The 24,718-nt window shown below is 46.5% G+C and overlaps 1 protein-coding gene and 6 non-coding genes across 7 annotated transcripts; 6 read left to right on the forward strand and 1 right to left on the reverse strand.

The window, feature by feature from the left end:
• The first annotated feature begins 1,129 nt into the window (after positions 1-1,129).
• Positions 1,130-1,202, forward strand: Trnar-acg (transfer RNA arginine (anticodon ACG)). Its single transcript has one exon. It is a non-coding gene; the product is annotated as a tRNA-Arg (tRNA).
• A 5,530-nt stretch (positions 1,203-6,732) lies between these two features.
• Trnaw-cca (transfer RNA tryptophan (anticodon CCA)) lies at positions 6,733-6,804 on the forward strand. The gene has a single exon. It is a non-coding gene; the product is annotated as a tRNA-Trp (tRNA).
• Positions 6,805-6,988: 184 nt separating this feature from the next.
• On the forward strand, positions 6,989-7,060 carry Trnaw-cca (transfer RNA tryptophan (anticodon CCA)). Its single transcript has one exon. It is a non-coding gene; the product is annotated as a tRNA-Trp (tRNA).
• Positions 7,061-7,242: 182 nt separating this feature from the next.
• Positions 7,243-7,314, forward strand: Trnaw-cca (transfer RNA tryptophan (anticodon CCA)). The gene has a single exon. It is a non-coding gene; the product is annotated as a tRNA-Trp (tRNA).
• Positions 7,315-7,497: 183 nt separating this feature from the next.
• On the forward strand, positions 7,498-7,569 carry Trnaw-cca (transfer RNA tryptophan (anticodon CCA)). The gene has a single exon. It is a non-coding gene; the product is annotated as a tRNA-Trp (tRNA).
• A 12,713-nt stretch (positions 7,570-20,282) lies between these two features.
• LOC119462686 (elongation of very long chain fatty acids protein AAEL008004) lies at positions 20,283-21,158 on the forward strand. The gene has a single exon (XM_037723988.2). It carries the CDS (start codon positions 20,283-20,285, stop codon positions 21,150-21,152), a length of 870 nt encoding a protein of 289 aa, XP_037579916.1. The 3' UTR covers positions 21,153-21,158.
• Positions 21,159-23,329: 2,171 nt separating this feature from the next.
• Positions 23,330-23,401, reverse strand: Trnaw-cca (transfer RNA tryptophan (anticodon CCA)). The gene has a single exon. It is a non-coding gene; the product is annotated as a tRNA-Trp (tRNA).
• Between the last annotated feature and the right edge of the window lie 1,317 nt (positions 23,402-24,718).

Consider the following 24,718-nt stretch of genomic DNA (forward strand, 5'->3'; position numbering starts at 1 on the left):
CGAACAAGTGATAAAAGCTGTCATGTCCTCACTGAATTATTATCCGAGTGTGATTTGGACGACGTGGCTGATTGCCTAGTCGGAACACGCCATGGTTCAATACACCACTTCCAAGGCAATAGTCACGCTCGTCTAGACTGGATAACGTGACACTAATGTTTAACCCTTATGTCGAAGCTACGATGTCATGCCTCTTTCTTTCCCGACCACTGTTTTTGTCAAGACATGCGTTGGACGCAAAGGAAAAGGCAACACTTTCACGTGGGAAATGTGAAAAGGTTCCAAATTGTTAAAGGACGAGACTTTCTAAGCAATGTACAGGACACATTTGAAGGAAGTAAAACAACAACGTGGCGAACTCACTGAAAGATGGAATTTTTAAACAACGAATTAAGTTAAAGCCATCGCCCGTTCCTGTAAAATAAAGTACGAAGAAAGAGCTAAAGAGAAAGAACCTAAGGGCAGTGTTTGGAAAAATTAACGGCCTTAGAGTGCAGCCAGCCAGGCGCATACAAATACGATTTTACGCAGCATCAAAGCGAAATTGGAGCTATGCGATGAAGAGCTATCGAGGAGCGATTATACGCGCAAGGCAGAGGCACTGACGCAATGATACGCCAACTAAACACGCGCTTGGCTGGAGAAACGCATGTGCGGCGCAATCACAGATACTATTGAAGTAATAGTAACGAAATAACCGACGTGAGGACATAGCACAAGCATTTTTCGAGCACTTCGAAGAATTTTTGCATCGAGAACTGTTGACGTAGACGCCTTTAGAGCTGCTTTTTTGGGGCGTATGCCGCAACTCAGCGACGAGGACGGAAGAACAGGCCGAGGCGCAACGGATAACGCGTCTGACTACGGATCAGAATTTCCAGGTTCGAATGCTGGCAAGCTCGCTTATCGCTTTCATTTTTGTTTCCCTGAGTGAGAATGGAAGGATGGCCTGTACTCCAGTAGCTTTCCTTGCTAACCCGGGCTGTGGCGCAACGGATAATGCGGCTGACTACGGATCAGAAGATTCCAGGTTTCGAATCCTGGCAAGCTCGTTTATCGGTTTCATTTTTTTGTTTCCTGGGTGACAAGGGAAGTATGGCCTGTACTCCAGTAGCTTCCCTTGCCAACCGGGCTTGTGGCGCAACGGATAACGCGTCTGACTACGGATCAGAAGATTCCAGGTTCGAATCCTGGCAAGCTCGTTTACGCTTTCATTTTTTGTTTCCTGGGTGACAAGGGAAGTATGGCCTGTACTCCAGTAGCTTTCCTTGCCAACCCGGGCTTGTGGCGCAACGGATAACGCGTCTGACTACGGATCAGAAGATTTCCAGGTTCGAATCCTGGCAAGCTGTTTATCGCATTCATTTTTTGTTTCCTGGTGACAAGGGAAGTATGGCCTGTACTCCAGTAGCTTCCCTTGCCAACCCGGGCTTGTGACGCAACGGATAACGCGTCTGACTTCGGATCAGAGATTCCAGGTTCGAATCCTGGCAAGCTCGTTTATCGCTTTCATTTTTTTTTTTCCTGGGTGACAAGGGAAGTATGGCCTGTACTCCAGTAGCTTTCCTTGCCAACCCGGCTTCGAGGCGCAACGGATAACGCGTCTGACTACGGATCAGAAGATTCCAGGTTCGAATGCTGGCAAGCTCGTTATCGCTTTCATTTTTGTTTCCTGAGTGGAAGGAAGGATGGCCTGTACTCCAGTAGCTTCCTTGCTACCCCGGCTTGTGGCGCAACGGATAACGCGTCTGATTACGGATCAGAAGATTCCAGGTTCGAATCCTGGCAGCTCGTTTATCGCTTTCATTTTTTGTTTCCGGGTGACAAGGAAGTATGGCTGTACTCCAGTAGCTTTCCTGCCAACCCGGGCTTGTTGCGCATTCTGCTTCCGGCCACCGAGCGTGACGGTTCGTGGGATCATGGCCTCTTCAAGGGCAGCGACAGCGGCTTACTTTTGGCCGCGGAAACAGGTACAGCAACGACGAAGAAACGGAATACCAGTTTATTTTGCCTCAACTGCCAAAAGGACGAATAGTGAATAACACCGTGTTTCTACATGGTGATGTACGAGCGAGGCCTTACAAGGTCGAAGATTTTAGGGATGCCCTAACGCCTACGAGCCTGCTGCCGGAAATTGTGTGCCTTGGGGCCTACCAAGTTAATCATGTGTGGGCGGTGACCCTCAGTGACGCAGCTGCAACGAAGCGCCTGCTGGCCTTGAAAGAACTTCAGGTGAAGGGGCGGCGATGTGATTGTCGACCCTAAGGATCAGCAGGTGAAGCTCAGACTTCACTGGCTGCTGCACGGTGTGGCCGAGGAAGACGTCCGGACTGCATTCGCGGCCTTCGGCAAGGTAGAAGAGGTGAGTCGAGAGAAGTGGCGTGTCCAAGGTGTCGCAGACAAATGTTCCACCACGAGGACTGTTCTTCTCAAGCTGAAGAGCGGCCTGAAAGTGGAAGATATCCCTCACCAGATACGTGTTGCCGGAGAGTTGGCCTTGGTGGTGGTACCCGGTCGGCCGATGCAGTGCCTCCGCTGCCAAGGCACTGGGCACGTGCGAAGGGAGTGTAAGGTGCCACGCTGCTCCCGGTGCCGACGTTACGGGCACACTGACACCGAATGCGTCAAGACCTACGCTACCGCAACTGGCCCAGCCACGAGTCAAGAGGCAGCAGAACTCGTCATGGATGTGGTCGAGACCGAAGACGCTGCTAAGGGAGCCGGAGACCTTGTGCACCCAGCGACAGGTGCTGGGTCGGTACCGGAGGGCGTTGACGCCAACGGAAAGGGAACTACGGAGCAAGTGACTGCGCCGGCACGGGTCGACGCGGAAGCTGTCCATGCAAAAGAAGGCGCAAGTGAAGACGAAGGAGACGACGACGATGGAGCGATGCAACAGGGCGAGGCCGCTATCGACGGTGACCGGGCTGCTAGTCTCGGAGCCACCTTCAAGCGTCCCCGTGATGAGGCCGAGGACAAGGACAACGCGGCAACCAGCTCCAGTGATGGGCCGCCGGCGAAATCGCCTCTTGGGAGGCGCTCGAGCTTCAAACCAAAGCCGAACGTTCCGTCCGACAGAAAGCCTGGGGACCAAGCCCAGCAGACAAACAACGACGAGAAACCGGGCGGTCCCGGAGACGGCTAGCCGACGGCTGGTCGTGAGGGGTAAGCACCATGCTCCGGGCCTACCTCATTCTCTAGTTCATCATGGCTCCTAATCCGTCACTCAGTATTGCAACTCTAAACGTTAGAGGGCTGGCGGCTAGGCGTAGGCAGAGTCAAGTCCTACGGTTGGCCACTGACCAAGACATAGACGTTCTAGCTGTCCAGGAGACCAAGGTAGACGGGGAGGAGGAGACCGGGAGCATGGTGAGGCGTTTCACGACCAGATATTATGCGGTGGTGAGCCACGCGGTAGGGACGTCAGCGGGATGCGTCCTGTTTATTAGAAGTTACCCGACCTTGTGGTTGAAAGTGTATTTTCATGTCAGACGGGAAGAATGGTCGTTTGCGACTTTGTTTGTGGTGGAGTCGAATTCAGAGTTATGTGCATATATGCGCCAAATGTTGTAGAAGAGCGTGCTGTATTTTTTTCGAATCTTTTTCAGTACATTAGCCGTGATAAGTGCATGATTTTGTTGGGGGATTTCAACTGTGTTTTGAGGGCTCGGGATCGATCCAATAATGCCGGTATTCGAGATAAAAGCAGTCACATACTTTCCAAGTTGATTAGTGATAGTGAACTAGACGATGTATGTGACTGTCTGGAGGGGGAGCGGGAGGTGATGTATACACGATTTCAAGGCAGTAGTCATGCGCGGTTAGACCGCTTGTACATGTCACAAGACATGATTCCAATGTGTCACAGTTATTCTGTCGCACCTGTGTCGTTCTCAGATCACTGCTTGGTGAAGTGTCACATCGGTATGAAGAAGAAGGAATCATCTTTTAACTGGGAACTATGGAAAATGAATGCCTTACTACTAAAAGACGAGCCATTTGTAGAGGCAATACATGAGGCCGTTATGGAAGTATGCGATGAAAGTACTGAAACCATAGCAGAGAAATGGGAATGGTTCAAACAAAAGGTAAAAATGAAAGCAATAGAAAGGTCGAGCTGCTTAAAGTTTGAAAGGGAAATGAAAGAACGAGACTTACGAAAGATACTTAATCAGCTGATAGCGCTGGAGTGCGAAGAGCCAGGGGCGTATAAGCAAGATATGCGAACCATTAAAGAAAAAATCGAACAGTTGGACAAAGAACGCTATCAAGGTGCGATTGTGCGCGCAAGAGCAAACGCATTAGTAGCGGGGGAGACGCCCACCAAAAGGGCACTAGGACTTGAAAAAGCTCATGGTCGACGTAATCATGTCGATAAGATCTCGGGGAATGGCACACTCGTCGAAGACAATAAGAGCATAGGCCGAGCGTTTTTAGAGTATTACCAGTCACTGTTTGCATATCAAGAAGCTAATGTAGATGAGTTCAAAAGGGTCTTTCTCAGTCGCATGCCGCGATTGAGTGACGACACGAAGGACCGATTAGAAGGGACTATAAGAGAACACGAAGTCGTAAAAGCAATAAATGATTTGAACAATGGCAAATCACCCGGACCTGACGGTCTGAGCGCGTGTTTTTATAAAGCCTTCAAGAAAGAACTTTCGCCCCTGCTAACAGGCCTGTTTAACGATGCGTATGTGAACAAAGCTTTGCCACCTTCTTTTGGTAAAGCGCATACCATCTTGATACCTAAGAGTGACAAAGCGGAGAAACTTAGGCTCGTGACATCTTATAGGCCGATATCTTTAACCAATGTCGACTATAAGATTTTCATGAAGGTTTTGGCAGCCAGACTTCAAAGCGTCATCAAAGAAATCGTCGCAGACCACCAAACGTGTGGGATCAAAGGGATGTCAATTTTTTCGAATATTCACACGATGCGGTGCGTGCTCGAGTGCTGTGACCTCACTTACGATGGCGTCGCAGTGCTCCAGCTTGACCTAGAGAAAGCTTTTGACTGTGTGTCTCATGATATTTTGTTTGCCATTCTGGATCACGTTAATGTAGGTGCCATCATCACTGAGGGAGTGGCATTGGCGTATCAGAACTGCACAACACGTTTAATTGTGAATAAATCATTGGGGGCCCCCATTAACGTCATGCGTTCTGTGCGTCAAGGCTTCCCCCTCAGTCCTCTTTTGTTTGCAGTTTACATTGAAACGATGTGTTTGGCGATAACTGAGAACGATCAAATACGCGGTTATAGCTTGGCAGCCACAGAAGTCAAGCTCCTGGCATATGCAGATGATATCGCTGTGTGTTGTACAAACAGAGAAAGCGTAACGGAAACAATACGCGTGGTGAAACAGTTTTGTGATGTAACGGGCAGTAAAGTGAACTGGGGTAAGTCCCTCGGTTTGTGGCACGGAGAGTGGTCCTCGGCCCCGGACAACTTTGCGAATGTGAGCTGGGTGAAAACCCCTACCAAGTATCTCGGTGTTCCCTTGGATAGCTACAAACAGAGCGAGGAATACTGGACGAACCAAATAAAAGAAACAAAAGAAAAAGCAGACAGGTGGAAAGGAATCAACCTGTCCATTTTCGCAAGGGCAACTGTATGTAATTTGTTTTCATTACGAAGTTATGGTACGTCATGCAGACGTTGTTTTGTTCAAGGGTAAATGTGCAAAGATTGCACAGAGTGTTCGCCGTTTTTATCTGGGACTCCAACTGGGAAAGATGTAGCCGAACAAACCTGTTCAGGCGGGTGAAGGAAGGGGGGCTGGGCTTGGCGCATCTTTTTGTACGACAGCTTGTCAATAGATTTTTGTTTTTTCGGGATGTGCGCGATCCATTTTCTGCGTACGGTATTACAGCTCAGGTTAAGAGCCGCTTTGCCGGCACTCATTGTTAGTACCAACAGTATGCCAGGAACGATTCGCGGCTATCTAAAAGAAGTTGTTGATAGTGTGCGCTTTCTTTCTGTGCGTTTTTCTTTCGATTATTTATCTGGCGTGAAAAGAAAGGCGTTATATAGAGATATATGCGATATTGTTTTCCCAGTGCCATTGTACAGAGCGGTATACAGTGGAGGACCAGGACAGGATGTCCTTAAACGGGTGAAAAGAATGGAGGTGCCTACTGGGTAAAAACATTCTTTTTTAGGCTACACTCAGGAACACTGTCAGTGAAAACATTCATGGAAGAACGTGACTTCCTGGTACCATGGGGCTCATATTGCTTGATCTGCAAGCAACCTGAAACCGTAGATCATGTGTTCATGCATTGCTGGGAAGGTGTCTACTTCTGGGACGTCCTAAAACGGACAATGAAGAAGGATTTTCCATTGAGTCCGCATGGGATAAGGTACCTAGCGATAAACAATGAGGACGGAGTTCCATACGATTTAATAATGCTCCAGGGCCTCCACTGTTTATGGCGGGCGAGGATGGCTGGGTACCATTGCGACCCAGACGCTAGGCCTGCACGCATTTATTTTCGAGAGAGTATGTCTCGCTTTATTGCAATAAAGAAAACACAAGATTGTGTACCCGATTGGCTGTCGAGGCTAGAACCTTTGACAGCTTTAAAAGAATTTTAGATAGACACGCCAGTCCATGTAGGACAGGTGGCTTTTCTGTTTTTCAATGTGTTTTGTAGTTAATTTTGTGCTATTGTTCTCTAGTGTGTGCTCTGTAAATTGTCAAAGACCGGCAATAAATAAAAAAAAAAGACTCGGTGGCGCAATGGTAGCGCGTCTGACTCCAGATCAGAAGGTTGCGTGTTCGAATCACGTCCGGGTCAAAAACTTTTTTTCCCTTCTGGTAACGCCTTAGCTCTTCATCTGGTTGTCACTCGGCTATAGATTATTGCCATAGGCTAAGGGAATCGTCGGCACTGCATTGAGAATGCACTTCGATCGGTCATTTCAGATAACCATATACTGCATGCAGCTTGGACAAAGGTGCGGACTTGAAAGTTTCGTCGTGACTCGGTGGCGCAACGGTAGCGCGTCTGACTCCAGATCAGAAGGTTGCGTGTTCGAATCACGTCCGGGTCAACAACTTTTTTTCCTTCTGGTAACGCCTTAGCTCTTCATCTGGTTGTCACTCGGCTATAGATTATTGCCATAGGCTAAGGAATCGTCGGCACTGCATTGAGAATGCACTTCGATCGGTCATTTCAGATAACCATATACTGCATGCAGCTTGGACAAAGGTGCGGACTTGGAAGTTTCGTCGTGACTCGGTGGCGCAACGGTAGCGCGTCTGACTCCAGATCAGAAGGTTGCGTGTTCGAATCACGTCCGGGTCAACAACTTTTTTTCCTTCTGGTAACGCCTTAGCTCTTCATCTGGTTGTCACTCGGCTATAGATTATTGCCATAGGCTAAGGGAATCGTCGGCACTGCATTGAGAATGCACTTCGATTCGTCATTTCAGATAACCATATACTGCATGCAGCTTGGACAAAGGTGCGGACTTGGAAGTTTCGTCGTGACTCGGTGGCGCAACGGTAGCGCGTCTGACTCCAGATCAGAAGGTTGCGTGTTCGAATCCCGTCTGGGTCAAAAACTTTTTTTCCTTCTGGTAACGCCTTAGCTCTTCATCTGGTTGTCACTCGGCTATAGATTATTGCCATAGGCTAAGGGAATCGTCGGCACTGCATTGATAATGCACTTCGATCGGTCATTTCAGATAACCATATACTGCACGCAGCTTGGACAAATATGTGAATTTGGATGTTTCGTCGTGCCTCGATAACAACGTGATTCGGCCTTGGCTGGCAGCGCCTTTTGCGGGGGCTGAACGATTTTTTGCGAAATCCAATCGTCACATATCGCTTTATTCATGCCATGAATCCAGTAGAGCACCCAGGATCTCTGCCAGGGGGGAGGGGTTAGAATTTGTGTGTGGGTGGGTGGTTGGGTGGGTGGGGGGGAGCAATCACTTTGCATAATATGCAATTGCCTTGCTTTATCCTGAGGAATCCAACAGCAAATAAAATGCCTGATAATTATAATAAAACGACACCAAGTATGATGATGATGTTTATTTCTTCAGCGTTTTACTCAAAGTAATTTAAGTTTGAATGAATAAATACAAGACAATGATAGAGTGTTTTTGTTAATCCGGAAAATTCAACCTCAAGCTACCTCCTGAATTGTAATGACAATGTGAACAGAGCACTGAAGGTACACAGTGGGCTGGTGGGTCTAGACGCTTGGAAGGAGGGGGGGGGGGTTAAAACAACCCCCCATGTCGGTGCGCCACTGCATGGATCGACGACAGCTCATCCATCAGCATGTATGCGCCTTTAGCATGTATGAGCCTATATCCACGCTTTCCAGATAGGTGAGTGGACCGTGTGTGGCGGCTGCATTTTCTTGAGAGGCTTCAGATTTTTTCAGCAAAACCAAGCTTCGCATATCCGTTCATTCTTCGCGTAAAGAGGTCAGCTCGTGCATTACCATGGTTAATAATGTCGGCGCCAAACCAGCGCTTTCTCAAGAATTCAGTGGAACCCGCTGCCGCGACATATTCACGGCTTTGCCGTTTTTCCCGCGAAAACCAATCTTCACGTATCCTTTTGTTCATGGTGTTAGTCTACGAGAGGTCGTGGCATTGGCAGTGATGTATGCGCCAAGCCCGCGCGCTTTCCAGAAAGGTGAGTGGACGAGCAAGGCGGCGACATTTTCATGGGCTATAAGTTTACTATTTTTCTCCGGAATACAAACTTCACATGTGTGATTCATGCCGTGGATCAACATGAGCTCATCCATGACCCTGTGGAGTGACGTATGCGCCAAAGCAGCACTTTCCAGAGACGTGAATGAACCCGTATGTATGGCGGCTACATTTTTATCGGCAAACCATTTTTTTCGGAGAAAATCAATTTTCACGTAACCGTTTATTCATGGCGTTAAATGACAAGAGCTCATCCATAAGCATGCGGAGTGATAAATTTTCGTGGCATACCATTTTTTCAGCGAAAACCAATTTTCACGTATGAGTTTATTCATGCCGTTAATCGACGAGAGCTCGTCCATTAGCATGGGGATCTGATATATACGCCAAACGAGCGCTCTACACTGAATTGAGTGGATCCGGCTTTAGACGAGATTTTCGTGAGCTGTAGGCTTACCATTTTTTGAGCAAAAAGCAATTTCCACGTATGCGTTTATTCATGCCAATTATCAACGACAGCACGTCCATTAGCATGTGGATGTGATATATACGCCAAACCAGCGCTCTACACTGAATTGGGTGGATCCGGCTCGAGACGAGATTTTCGTGGGCTATAGGCTTACCATTTTTCAGCAAAAACCTATTCTCACGTATGCGTTTATTCATGCCATTAATCGGCGACAGCACGTCCATTAGCATGTGGATGTGATATAAACGCCAAACCAGCGCTCTACACTGAATTGGGTGGATCCGGCTCGAGACGAGATTTTCGTGGGCTATAGGCTTACCATTTTTCAGCAAAAACCTATTCTCACGTATGCGTTTATTCATGCCATTAATCGACGACAGCACGTCCATTAGCACGTGGATGTGATATATACGCCAAACCAGCGCTCTACACTGAATTGGGTGGATCCGGCTTTAGACGAGATTTTCGTGAGCTGTAGGCTTACCTTTTTTTGAGCAAAAAGCAATTTCCACGTATGCGTTTATTCATGCATTAATCGACGACAGCACGATCCATTGCACGTGGATGTGATATATACGCCAACCAGCGCTCTACACTGAATTGCGTGGATCCGGCTCGAGACGAGATTTTCGTGGATATAGGCTTACCATTTTTCAGCAAAAACCAATTTCGCACGTATGCGTTTATGTCATGCCATTAATCGACGACAGCACGTCCATTAGCACGTGGATGTGATATATACGCAAACCAGCGCTCTACACTGAATTGGGTGGATCCGGCTTGAGACGAGATTTTCGTGGCTATACGGCTTACCATTTTTTCACGCAAAAACCATGTTGTCACGTATGCGTTATTCATGCCCTTATCACGACAGCACGTCCATTAGCACTGTGATGTGATATATACGCCAAACCACGCTCTACACTGAATTGGGTGGATCCGGCTGGAGACGAGATTTCGTGGGCTATAGGCTTACCATTTTTCAGCAAAAACCATATTCTCACGTATGCGTTTATTTCATGCCATTAATCGACGACAGCACGTCCATTAGCACGTGGATGTGATATATACGCCAAACCAGCGCTCTACACTGAATTGGGTGGATCCGGCTGGAGACGAGATTTTCGTGGGCTATAGGCTTACCATTTTTCAGCAAAAACCTATTCTCACGTATGCGTTTATTCATGCCATTAATCGACGACAGCACGTCCATTAGCACGTGGATGTGATATATACGCCAAACCAGCGCTCTACACTGAATTGGGTGGATCCGGCTGGAGACGAGATTTTCGTGGGCTATAGGCTTACCATTTTTCAGCAAAAACCATTTTCACGTATGCGTTTATTCATGCCATTAATCGACGACAGCACGTCCATTAGCACGTGGATGTGATATATACGCCAAACCAGCGCTCTACACTGAATTGGGTGGATCCGGCTGGAGACGAGATTTTCGTGGGCTATAGGCTTACCATTTTTCAGCAAAAACCAATTGTCACGTATGCGTTTATTCATGCCATTAATCGACGACAGCACGTCCATTAGCACGTGGATTGTGATATATACACCAAACCAGCGCTCTACACTGAATTGGGTGGATCCGGCTGGAGACGAGATTTTCGTGGGCTATAGGCTTACCATTTTTCAGCAAAAACCAGCTTTCATGTATGCGTTTATTCATGCCATTAATCGACGACAGCACGTCCATTAGCACGTGGATGTGATATATACGCCAAACCAGCGCTCTACACTGAATTGGGTGGATCCGGCTGGAGACGAGATTTTCGTGGGCTATAGGCTTACCATTTTTTCAGCAAAAACCAATTTTCACGTATGCGTTTATTCATGCCATTAATCGACGACAGCACGTCCATTAGCACGTGGATGTGATATATACGCCAAACCAGCGCTCTACACTGAATTGGGTGGATCCGGCTGGAGACGAGATTTTCGTGGGCTATAGGCTTACCATTTTTTCAGCAAAAACCAGTTTCACGTATGCGTTTATTCATGCCATTAATCGACGACAGCACGTCCATTAGCACGTGGATGTGATATATACGCCAAACCAGCGCTCTACACTGAATTGGGTGGATCCGGCTGGAGACGAGATTTTCGTGGGCTATAGGCTTACCATTTTTTCAGCAAAAACCAGTTTTCACGTATGCGTTTATTCATGCCATTAATCGACGACAGCACGTCCATTAGCACGTGGATGTGATATATACGCCAAACCAGCGCTCTACACTGAATTGGGTGGATCCGGCTGGAGACGAGATTTTCGTGGGCTATAGGCTTACCATTTTTTCAGCAAAAACCAGTTTTCACGTATGCGTTTATTCATGCCATTAATCGACGACAGCACGTCCATTAGCACGTGGATGTGATATATACGCCAAACCAGCGCTCTACACTGAATTGGGTGGATCCGGCTGGAGACGAGATTTTCGTGGGCTATAGGCTTACCATTTTTTCAGCAAAAACCAGTTTTCATGTATGCGTTTATTCAGGCCATTAATCGATGACACCACGTCCATTAGCACGTGGTTGTGATATATACGCTAAACCAGCGCTCTACACTGAATTGGGTGGATCCTGCTGTAGACGAGATTTTCATGGGCTATAGGCTTACCATTTTTTCAGCAAAAACCAATTTTCACGTATGCGTTTATTCATGCCATTAATCGACGACAGCACGTCCATTAGCACGTGGATGTGATATATACGCCAAACCAGCGCTCTACACTGAATTGGGTGGATCCGGCTGGAGACGAGATTTTCGTGGGCTATAGGCTTACCATTTTTTCAGCAAAAACCAATTTTCACGTATGCGTGTATTCATGCCGTTCAACGAGAGCTGGTTAATTGGCATGGATATTTGATGTACGCGTCAAACCTTCACTTTCCAGAATACTTAGTGGAGCCCGTTGCGGCGACGTTATGATTGGGCTTCAGGCTCATCTTCGTTTTTTTGTTTTCATGAAGACCACTGTTTACATATCGCTTTTTTCATAAGGCGTGAATTGATGAATGTTCGTGCATTAGCATGGGGATGGGATGTATGCACTAAACGAGGGCTTTGCAAGCATGTGGTGGACCTACCTAACGGCTACATTTTCTTGGGTTAAATTATACTTACCATTTTTCCCCGAAAATCTTTCACATATCTGTTTATTCATGGCGTGAATCGACGAGAACCTGTGCAATAATTAGCATCGGTAATGATGTAGAGGCGTTAGTGGACCCAGCCGGCGGCTTTATTTTCTATAGACTTACCTTTGATTTCAGCGAAAATCAATTTTCACATATCGCTTTGTTCATTGCGTTAGTCTAAGAGAGTTCGTGCACTAGCGCAGGGATAGTGATGTATGCCCGAACCAGTGCTTTCCAGAGTTGTGAGTGGACCCCGTTAGCGGCTAGGTGTTATGGGGCTATATGCTTTCCATTTTCTACACGAAAACCAATCTTGACATATCAATTTATTACGTCAAAAGCCTTAGGTGTCTATGTTGGCGGTGACCTCGGCGGTGCCCTTGGCGGTGACCTGGGCATTGACCTTGGCTGCGACCTTGGCGAACCTGCGCCATGACAAAAACTGGCCGATGCTGCAAAAAATGCTCGGATTGAGGTCACATTTCTCAGGCAGGTTCCTGTAAACAAAGTAAATTAGTTGCTTTGAATAAAATTTCGTATGTTTCGGTCTGGGTGGGAATCGACCTCGCCCTCCGCGGTGTGAGATGATCACGCTTCCCTGAAGCCAAGGCTGCTCCACGGTTCTGGCTTACTAAAGGTGTACCTTGTGTGTGCGTGATGGTACACATCACGTGCAGCCATCTCGCTGAGTAAACGTGCGGCCTAGTGCGTGCACTAACATGTTGCACTGCTGCACATGCTGCGTCGGTGTCCTTGCTCTTTGACGAACATGCCGAAGACGCTAAATATAGTGAATAATGATAATATGTAAATTCACTATAGCAATATTCACTGTATAGCAGACCCACCATAGTCACAGCTTCGCTGGCTTTCATCTTCACTGTAGTGGAAGGGCTCTGAATTTTTTTTTATTGCTGAGGTTTCGCGTACTCCTGTGAAGAGTGAGGAAAGAAGCGGTAAAGAAGATTGAATATCCTTCACTTTGCACAAGGCCTACTGCAGTGGCAGACATGTATACACCGTGTGGTTTCATCTTGACAATGGAAAAGAATAAAAGTGGCACCAGAGAGATGTAATCAGAGCAAAAGTAATTAATCTCACACTAAGGTAAGTTTCACCATTAGGGGTATTTTCTCCTGTCGATAAATCATCCCCTTACACTCATAAAAAAGGGTGTTAGGCGAACTGATACACCCAATTGAAAGGGTGACTTTTTGGAATTGCACACTTTCCACCACCGTATGTTCTGCCGAAATGCAGACTGCTGTTTATTTTTGCAGTTATATCTTTTGTCTATTGCTATCGTTGTCTTTATTACGTATCGGCGGAAGCAATCGCGAAGTGTTTTCCTATATTTCTAGAAAAAATAACAAAGCGACGATAGAAAAGCCACGAAGCCCGTATTCGAACTGCGGACCTACGAATTGCGTGTCGGAAGTGTTACCTCTCGACCACTCCGCCTTTTCGTTTCATGGTATTCATGGTATTTATTACAGTTACGTGTAATCCAATAAAAGATTCACCAATTGTGCATAGTCATATAGAATGGCGGGCGCAATGCCTGTCACACAGAAGATGCACTGTTCATACGTTTGGGTGGAAATGCTGGCTTTGCTTTGGAAGGGTGGTAAGGCTAAGCGCTTCAGGAAAATAGGGCACCAGTCCGGTCGAATATCATCAACATCATAAATATGCTTTAGGTGCACAGTCATCTGTAATAAATTCACCCTTGTAGGTACAAACGCTTCGGCGTTCCGGTCCATCATTCGCGCTTTCCACAAGCTGTGCATTCGCATGAGAAAAAAAAAACACCTCGAAAGGTACGTTATCATCAGAGGTCGGCAGCAGGCATCGTACAGTATGAGGCTTGATTTCAAAGTATTTCGTTAGAGTCCGTTGGAGGACATCACAAAATAGGATGGCGTTTTTTCAGCTAAGAAAACAATGTTTAATTGTCTCTTGCACATCACAAAGAATGACAGGTAAGAGAAGACGCAAAGATACTCTTTTTCTGTAGACACGTTTTTACTGGTAATGTTTCCCTGTGAAGTTTATAAAAGAATGTTTTGCAGAAAGGGGATATATAGATTTTACGAACTCGCTTTAGTACATCGTGGCCTGGCCATTCATTGAATAGTAATCGGCGAAATGGAGGCAAAAATAGCATGGTCAGTAAATCTTTGTATAACGTTTTACGCGACACGAAGCAACCGAACTGTGAGGAAACGAACCGCCAAGTAAACCTCTTGACTAAACCCCCACAAGCATAAACACAAAGTAAAGCTTTGAAGAAGAACCTAATTCAGGTAAGACAAGTGCGACTTGCATGAATGACCCAATTTTAGGATGCTAAGTATCGCAAAAAAAAAATAATAAACGAGACACCATTTGCCCCACGTGAAGATGCACTAAGCCCAACCCGCACTCACTAACTGGCCTAAAAATATTGTCTCGCCTCGTGGGCTCAAAAGTTGAAGACAGTACGAAAGTCGCAAAAATTCGGTGAATGCGTTGGATTTAGAGCCTGGCACAATGAATCCGCCGACGTAAGAAGCGGGAATATAATACAGCACCTTAAGAGTGCAGTAGCGCTTCTAACTGCTCTAATAGGTTGACATCACGCTCTTCGGTGCTTCAGTTTACCTATAAACCAACACCCAGGTGAAACAATTTTAGCGAAGCTAGCGTTAAGATGTAAAAGGCAGGAAGGAGAGAACAGTACAAAGTAGTCGCGTCTTTTCACTTGACGACCGGGGCGCGCCACCTCAATAAATGATGTGTTCTTAGAGGTAGTAGTTTGCTCCAAATGCACATGCTAATATTAATTTTAATCTACGAATTATAGCCGGTCAGTTCGCAAGCTAGGCGTATCCACTTGGAACGAATTCTGAAGACTGTACCAGTTTCGAGATATTTTTATTTTAATATTATGTATTGAACTTTTCAAAGTGTCGGACGAAATGCATTGTTGTTCCATTTACTTTTGTGCTTCAATATATATATATATATATATATATATATATATATATAGGTTGTTCAAAATTAAGCGTTATGGTTTTCTTAAAAGTAGGCACTGGGAGGCACGCGAAGACCACCTGTGCAAATAGGTTATGTGGCCAGGGGGGCACAAAGTGAGATGATAATTATCGCTGTCAGCAGCCGAATGACCTAAAAAATTGAATAATTAACTTTTCGTTGACTGCAGTAAGTGGGTATGTTTGTATTGAAAAGTTAGAGGCAGTCGTGTTTCTGCACAGTATCAGTTGGAAGAATTATTCTAGCGTGTCTGTGCTCCGAGATATCCGACTCCAAATTTTAATTGTCGTTCGCGTGATTACGCATGCAAGAGAGTTAGGACCGGCGCAAAGCTCATCCCTGATTTGACGCGGCTGTTGCGTGCGGCGTTTGTCCCTCTTCCCCTCTCGGCTGGCGAAATCAGCCTAGAGCCCACTTACACATGTTAAGAATAGGTGTCACTTTTTACGCACGGATACAAACTGCACCGTATCTCGCGCGGACTCAATGAACTGTGATTTGTGTGCATTGGCTGGGATAGTGGATCACATTATACTGGTCTCTTGACCCCAATATATGCCTGTCAACGGCAGGCAGTGGCCTCTTCATTAGCGCCGATTACTTGGCAACAGGACATTGAGTGACGGCATCTTATACCTGTCTCTTGGCAGTGCGAAGCGCGCAATACGTGGGCTCCTTGAAATTTTGAGCAACATGGGCTTACCTTCGCGGCTCCGGAAATATGGACGTGAATATGCGTATACTCCAATCCAACTACATGTCCGCCCATCGCTAGTATTCGTACTTGTCCTTTAAAGTGATACGTCGCACCTGGATATATATCGAACCCCCAAATTGCGCTCTGAGATGCTAAGTTTTACTTCGGATGTAATCCTAATAAGAGCACTGGCAAAGCCAGCTGCTTCTTGGCCAATCACCCGTAGTGTGTATGAGCCATTCTTTACGTAGTTGCAACAAGAAATTCTTTGCACGTCCTTCATCGTATACTGTAGCACTATGGCGAGCTTCCGCAAGGTCAAGCACATCGTGCTTTGGGGTTTAAACACCTTTAAACGCTCACTAAACGTACCGCTTTATCATAACGGTCCACCATGGTGGCTGAGGGGGACATTCGTCACTGAAATCTGCAGCGCGTCTCTTGTCGTAATGCAGAAACTACCGCTAACAAAGGCATCAACCCAAGGTTATTTCGCCCTGAATTTAATTTTCCTATTCGCGTTCCTTCTGAGCAGAGTAGCAAGCTAGAGGAGATTTATCTCAGGCAGCTGGACCTCCTTGCATTTTCTCAAGTATTTCTCTCTTCTCGCTTAAAAAAAAAACAATCATAAAGCGAAGACCTCATCGAAACGTGGGAGGCCAAGCTCGTCTCCGAGGACCTGGGACAACAACGACGCCTCGTCGCCAAGGCCAAGGAGGTAGTGAAGGTCAGAGGGTTCCTGGAATGAGGAGACCTCCCACCTATAGAGTATAAACCAGGGCTTTCTGCGGGATACGGTTTCGAAAATAAACGTTTATTTCTCCTCCTCATCTGCAAACAGATGCAAACAAACAAGTTACTTCTTTTGGTAAATGCCACGAACAACTCCTACGTGCACTCCTTTGCCACTACAGCTTGTTTAAGTAGTGTAATCAGGCCCTTGTGTTTCTCATCCTTAAATTATGGTAATCCGAGCTTCGCAGATTGCTGGAGTTTGAATATAAGTGTTCTAGCAGCCACACTTTATCTGCTTCACCTTGCCTTGTTTGGTGCATTTGTCCTCCTTAGTCTTCTGGAGCCTATTAAAGCATTATCGTTTCCGCGTGTGGGGCGAGGCCAACCAATCTTCAAAACTTCATATAGCGTTCATGGTGGAAGAACACAAACGTTAAGACACAGACACAAGAAATGACTGAACAGTCCTTACTTGCGTCCTTCAATCCTTTTCTGTGTCCATATCAACTTTCGCGCTGTTTTGCAGCCATTGATACACACGAACACGCTTGGCTGTCGTCCCTTGAAGTTTGTATTCCGCATGTGCGCCCGAACAAGCTACGCGTATTATTTCTTCTCCCGGAGAAGCCGTGAGAAAGTTTTACTGCAGCTGGCAAGCTCGTTCGTGGTTAATACAAACAGAGATACATTTATTTATATACTGTGGGAAACGGCGCGTTTCCGCAGTCCACGCCAGCAGGCTCCAGTCTCCAACGTTACTAAGCTAATCTAGTAACGTTGCCAGTCTCGGCCAGCCGCGCCCAAGGGCGCCCAGCCGAAGCTCGCGCGTCCGTCGTCTTCTTCGTCCACAGTTGGCTCTGATGCCGCTAATCATGTCGGCTTTCCCACTACATATATAAAGTCTTCTCAACATAATGTAAGCTCCAGCTACCGCAGTACTCGAAAACTATTGCAAAAACATATCAAATGCTAGACAGCTATTCGAGAAATATTATATTCGTAATTTTAAATTTAATTCAATTCTGCGGTTTTTTTCTTGCCACAATCATTATCTGATTATGAAGCACGCGCCATAGTGGGGGACTCCGGGTTAATTTTGACCACCTGGGGTTCTTTAACGCGCACCCAATACGGTTCTTCGTTTCAACCCCGTCGAAACGCGGCCTCCGCGGCCGGGATTTGATCCCGCGACCTCGTGCCACAGCAGCGCACGAGGTCGCGGAGACAGCCTCCGCGCCACTCGCGGTCGATAGCGACAAAACTAAATTCACTTTTGGTAAGCCAACTGTCCCTCTGCTTATAAATAAGCGTTGCATTCCCTTTCCTGCATCGCCTCCGCGTCGTTGTCAGGTGTCGACGCCTCCGGAAAGCGGTCGGGGCCAACAGCACTCGAGAGCTGGAAACAATGTTGTTGTGTACGGAAGTGCTCGGCCATGGACACGCGCGCTCGTTTCCAGGCGCGGAGATAGCCATAATCAAGTCGACCAGATTAGGTAATAAAAACTGGGAAAGGGGAGAGTCAACACACGTGGACATCAGCATAAGGCACTACAATGAGGCACCCGTCGGCTAAGCCGGTAAATAGCCAAAAGAGTTCAGGAAAGGCAAGTTATAACCCGACGAATAATGTCGTTGTTCAAAGGCAAATATATAAGATGAAAGAAAAAAAAAGTGTACTAGTCGGTGAATAAAAAGCCAGCCTTCGGAGGCAACGAATAAGGGTCATTACGCTCCATTGTGACGTAAGGCAGCGCTTATAATCGGCTTCTGGCTCCTAAAAAGCCGCATGAAAGGATTCTCCAAGTCCATGCCGCCGATTGTTGCATGTGTGCAGGATCGGATGCGAAGCGTGAAGCCACCGCACTTCTTGTCCGGAGGTGAGTACGCTCACGTGCGTTGGTTAATTGGCTTACGCTTAGGTTGGTTTGCGTTAATTAATGGCGAAATCGACGGACAACATCATGAGTAGGCGCCCGTGTGACGAGCTGAGTCTAGTTGATTTGAATTGAGTCAGCAAATTAATTTTCCAACAGTGGTAGGAGGTCTGCAGCCTTCTAGAAAATACGAAGGGTTGTGGATGTGAATGTGTGCACGTACTCGTAGGAGTCTGCAAATATTCGATCTTTTCAATAAGAATCGAATAGTTTTTGGCGTTCGATTTGCGAATTTTGATATTCGAAGTTCAAGAATGTTTGTTAAAGCCAAATAGTATAAGTACAATCACGGGTATGGGATCCGGAAGAGAGAAACCAGCGCATTTCAAATGAGCCGGGAATTCTCACCCGTTAATATCAATCGCTTATTCCTACACAGTCACCCAATCCTATTCAATCCGTACTCAATCGTGCGAATATTCGAAATTTCGAATATGAATTGAATATTCCTTGGTGCTCGATTCGAGAATTCACAATTCGAAATGGCTGAATATTCGTTTAGTTCGAATAGGTAAGGAATAGAAACACTAAGTATTGTCGCAAAGAGGAGGAAACGAAGAAAGGGGGGCTGTTCCAAATTATTTTTCTGCATGAGAGCTGAGAGTGCTGCACAGTGGCAACAATTCCCGAGATAAGGCACGGGGCAGATAGCCTCTCCCCAAGTTTAATTCAGTAACTATGAACACGTCACTTTTAGAGAGTCTAAACGCAAATTTCTTGTCTCGATTTAGGGAAAGCAATATATATTGTTACCGCATTCGCGCCAGTGTTTCAACCCATTCAAAACAATGCACGGTAATGTACCACAATTCCCTCCATCAACAAATTCAACGCTATACGTCCACCTGTCGGTTCCCTTTTTTCTCATTACTGACTTTGTAATGATGCACCGGATAACTTAAATCAGTAGTTTCTCATTTATAGGTTCCCCAGTTTACCGACGTCCATTTGCGGACTCTATTACAATCATTTAAATATAGCTGTAACTTAACCACCGCAAATAATCTCCATCATTGAAAAGCCTGTTATTTTTACGAAGAGGCCCCCACGCGAACTTCATCATTCACTGACGCTCCGAGCTCTGGTGCCAGCCCGCTATAGTAAAAATGTGTTAACTACAGGCGCTGGTATATCCTTTCATGCGTTCTTTAAGTGCCTTGGTATATCTTCACCAGGTCTATTCACTGGCCATTGAATTTTACCCCGATACCTCTAATTCCCTGTCAATAAGGAGAACTTGTGAAAATACATCCTTCTGTGTCGCTCGAGGCATACAGCATCCATAAAAACGCAAGGAGGACTCAACACAAAGGAAAGGTTAAAAGGCAGAGCACAAGCGTACCTTTCTAGAGAAATGTTGCGCGAGGCGTCGTTAATGGCGCTGTTTCCAAACTTACGTGTGAAAAGTGGACTTTGGTTTGAAATCCGAATTGCAATCGCGACCTAGCCATTAAACAAACACTGTGCTAAGCTTCGGCTTCTCTATTCTGTCGATCATATAGACATAATCGCGCTGTTTTCTTTATTTCGCAGCACTCCAGACACGGCATTCAAGGGTGGCATCGAAGAGCTATGAAGTTCAGCCTGAATCCAATCACGCTCTCCCATCAGCTTCGTCAGTTGGGCGATCCCCGAACACGTGACTACCCGGTGGTGACGAACCCCCTCTTTGTGCTCACGCTGCTGCTGTCCTACCTGTATTTTGTCAAGGTGGCCGGCCCTCGCTGGATGAAGAACCGGGAGCCCTTCCGCATCCTCAACATCGTGCGCCTCTACAACTTACTCATGATAGCCGTGGGCATCCGCTTCCTCTACCTGGTGCTAAAGTTCACCTACCTTCCGGGAGGCCACTACAACCTCTGGTGCCAGGGCATCACGGGTCACATGACCGACGAGATGCGCGAATACTACCGCACGGGCTGGATCTACATCGCGGTGCGCTACTGCGACCTCCTGGACACCGTGTTCTTCGTGCTACGCAAGAAGTTCGCCCACGTCTCGCTCCTGCACGTGCTGCACCACACGATCGTGGTCGCCAACGCGTGGTTCTTCGCGCTGTTCGCGCCCGAAGGTCAACCGACCATGAGCATGTGCCTGAACGTGTTCGTCCACGTTATCATGTACTCGTACTACTTTCTGACGACCTTCGGTCCCTCCGTACGCAAGTACCTGTGGTGGAAGAAGTACCTGACCACACTGCAGATTGTGCAGTTCGTCCTAATCATGATCCACTTGTCCATACCGCTCTTCGTCGACTGCGGCTTCCCGAAGCACTTGATCATGTTGGGCAACGTGCAGACGTTCCTCATTCTCTGCCTCTTCGTAAACTTCTACGCGAAGACGTACGTCGCCAAGCCCGCTCAAGTGGTTTTGCAAGGCAGCGAAAGCGAGGAAAGACGAGACGTCGACTTCGTTCCAAACGGGAAAAATAAATGCTCGTAGGTTGGCGACATCGTGCCGCTTGTCGTTTCTTCCTCAAAAGCCCATGCGCCGAACTGTTCAGCCGTACACGTGGCTTTTGCTATTACAATTTCTTTTTGTACGAATCTATAATAAATGAAATAGGCACCACGTATAACGACTGTACGCTACAGAGTGTCCAAAGTGTGTACACGCACGCACGCACGCACGCACACACACGCACGCACGCACGCACGCACGCACACACGCTCACACATTTCAATTAACAGTGTCCATAGGAGCTAATAATAAGGACGCGTAAATGCACAATGAAAGAAGACTGTCAACATTTAATAGACTGAGTAATTGTGTTTAGGTTATGGCTAAGCCACCTGCAGACGGGAGCTAGGGATATGATTTCCAACTGCTTGCGAAGTTGTCTCATTTATATAGTAAAACAGGCAAAGATCTAGCACATACAGTAGCCTGCAACTCGGCATAGAGGAAAAGGGAAAGGGGGAAGACGGAATGAGGAAATATGCAACAGCGATATATGAAGACGATTTTGTCAAAAGTGTGTACTCACCTTTTGTTAAGCCACCTTTGTTGTATTTCTTGTTCGGCATTTTTTGCTTTGATACTTTGGTTACTTCACAGTTATGAAGCTGTTGTCGTCACAATTATCCTGTAGTGCATTTTTCTGTTTTGTTTTTTTTTTTTTTTTTTACCACGTTTGACATGTGCATATACTGATCTGTCATGCATATGCAATCACCTTACAGCAGAACCATTGCTCGTGTCGGTATCAATTTACTGGTATATGCCTTGATAGTCGATAAGCACATATATGGGGACCCCCTATACTATGTAAGGTACGTATAGGCACATGTATTACAGTCACATGGATTCCCTGACGAACCGTTGGAAATAGAAAAATTATTTTTCGAACGTCTGCCTGTCAAACAACCGGATCCAGGAAGACGTTCACCAATCGTATACAGGGTATTTCTACTAAGATGTTAAGCAATATCTAAAGATAGCCGTTTTGAAATAAAAGGAAGGTTCCTTCGGAGACATGCCGTCAGTTGTGGCTATATATATACAGGGTGTTTCAGCGAACACTTTCAAAATTTATTTGAGGTTGCCTATGGCAAATAGCCCAATTGTAGTTAATGAGCTGGTCTACTCGAAGAGGCGGACATTACTTGCACATAAAATTAAAATGCATAATCTAATAATTAACAAAAGTTCACTAATTAAGTTTTTAACTAATTACCTGATGGCCCATATTGCAATTTACAAATTGTAGCCGTGGAGTTCGCAAGGCGGATCCACTTGGAACAAATTCTCGGGATGACACCAGTTTCGAGATATTAATTCCAGAACTTTGCGGAGAAATGCATTGGCGTTCCAGTTAGTTTCTTAACAAAACGTCGCTTTATGCATTGAAGTACAAAATTAACTGGAACGCCAATGCATTTCTCCGCAAAGTTCGGGAATGAATATCTCGAAACTGGTGTCATCCCGAGAATTCGTTCCAAGTGGATCCGCCTTGCGAAGTCAACGGCTACAATTCGTAAATTGCAATATGGGCCATCAGGTAATTAGTTAGAAACTTAATTAGTGACTTTTTGTTAATCAATCGATTATGCATTCCAATTTCTTGCGCAAGTAATGTCCGCCTCTTCGAGTAGACCAGCTCATGAACTAGAATTGTCTTATCTGCCACAGGCAACCTGTAGGAATTTTTGAACGTGTTCGCTGAAACACCCTGTATATGTGCGTGTGTGTGTGCGTGTGTGTGTGTGTGTGTGTGTGTGTGTGTGTGTGTGTGTGTGTGTGTGAAGGCAAGAGACGGACGGACGATGGCCGAGCAACCGAGCAAAGGAAGAGAATGTGTGTGTGCATGAACACTAAGTCGCCTCCTCGCACCTATTTCGCTTCCTCGCTTCTGTTTCATCTATTATAAAATCTTCTTTTGAAATCTTTATACAACTTCTATTGTATATAACTAAAATTTCCGACGGCTCCCTGTGAGGTCAACACTTCCTAAAGAACTTGTCTACAGTCTAGGAGATGTTGCCCGTCAAACATTTTTCATTGGGCCTGAGCTGGTGCACGCCAGCGCCGACGCCGGATATTCTGCGACACGGGGCCCTTAACGCTCTCGCGTTGTAACCTCAGCACTAATATGAAGCAATAAAAATGTATTAAAAGATTGACCCGGACGTGATCTGAACACGCAACCTTCTGATCTGGAGTCAGACGCGCTACCGTTGCGCCACCGAGTCTGACCCTCTGTACTCGTTTCACATCTTTGATCGTGGCTGTCGTAGACTTAACCGCTTTTCCTGCTGTAAGATGAGTAGGTTTCATTTGATGTGGTCACGCTTTCGTTAGTGTGAAGACATCGCCAGCATTGTCGTTCGCAAATTTAGCAAATGCGTATAGCCTACCGCAGCCATGAGAAAAATGAGGTGATGTGGCATGCGCTAGCGCCACCATGTAGCTAATCCCAACACCGACAAGTTCTTAGTTCGTCCATTCGACGAGGGGCGGCGCTACATGTACTAAAAAAAATTGAAGTTGCGGGAAATTTGAGTGGGTGTTTCCAGGACGCATTCAGTTCAACTAAGATTCAATCATATTTTCTTTATTCACGGGTACAACTACACTTTCACAAGTAACCTCTCCAGAAATGCAAGTGCGGGGAATTCAGTTAAAGAAGTAATTGCCGTACCTAAGAAGTGCGGGGAATTCAGTTAAAGAAGTAATTGCCGTACCTAAGATTACCGCCTAGCAGTAGCGCACCCAGGATCTCTGCCAGGGGGGGGGGGGGGGGGGGGGGGGGGGGGTAGTTGACAGTTTTCCAATACCATCTGAACAGCACTAATTTCAATTTCTTTACGGAAATTGTCGAAAAAATGCGCTTTTTGCGAGTGTGCAGACGATTGCGCGTCTAACATCTTAGTTGCAGTACTCAAATGCGCAAGGAAAGAAAAGGGGTTAAACAAAAGGGGGGGGGGGGGGGTCAGTCGGCCTAAGGGGGGGGGGAGTTACAACCCCCGAAATTGCCCCCCCCCCCCCCCGCCTGTCGGTGCGCCACTGCCGCCTAGACATAGTTGGTATTTCTCAAGAAATGCTTTCTCACAAGGATTTTGTGTCAGCGCACTGTGATAGAACAGGTAGGAGTGGTTAAACTCCTCTGCAGACGCTGCGTTCCCGCTATAAACTCTTCCATCGCGGGGTCATATCTACGTCCCGCCCACGCTATTCCCGCCTCATAGGACATAACTTCATTCCGGGTGTTCGCCGCATTACTGCGAGCGTGTATACAATGTAAAAACTATGCAAAGTAGCTGGTTGCTGTATTATTTCTGCTTTATAATAGCCTGATAACATGACGCTTGTAAGATTTATTTGTAGCCGTCAGCGTTTGTGAACGCAGTGAAATGGGCTATTTATAACGCTTCCCATACTCTGGAATTTTTTTTTAATTGGAAAAATGCCCGTTCAACGCGGGCTCTGGTCTTCACAACAAGTCCCAGTGGGACACCCCATTGCAAAGCGCGGACTTTACGCATTAACGACAGGCCGTCCAGAGGGCC

The sequence above is a fragment of the Dermacentor silvarum genome, chromosome 8 (genome assembly GCF_013339745.2).
Source record: "Dermacentor silvarum isolate Dsil-2018 chromosome 8, BIME_Dsil_1.4, whole genome shotgun sequence".
Classification (NCBI taxonomy): Eukaryota; Metazoa; Arthropoda; class Arachnida; order Ixodida; family Ixodidae; genus Dermacentor; species Dermacentor silvarum.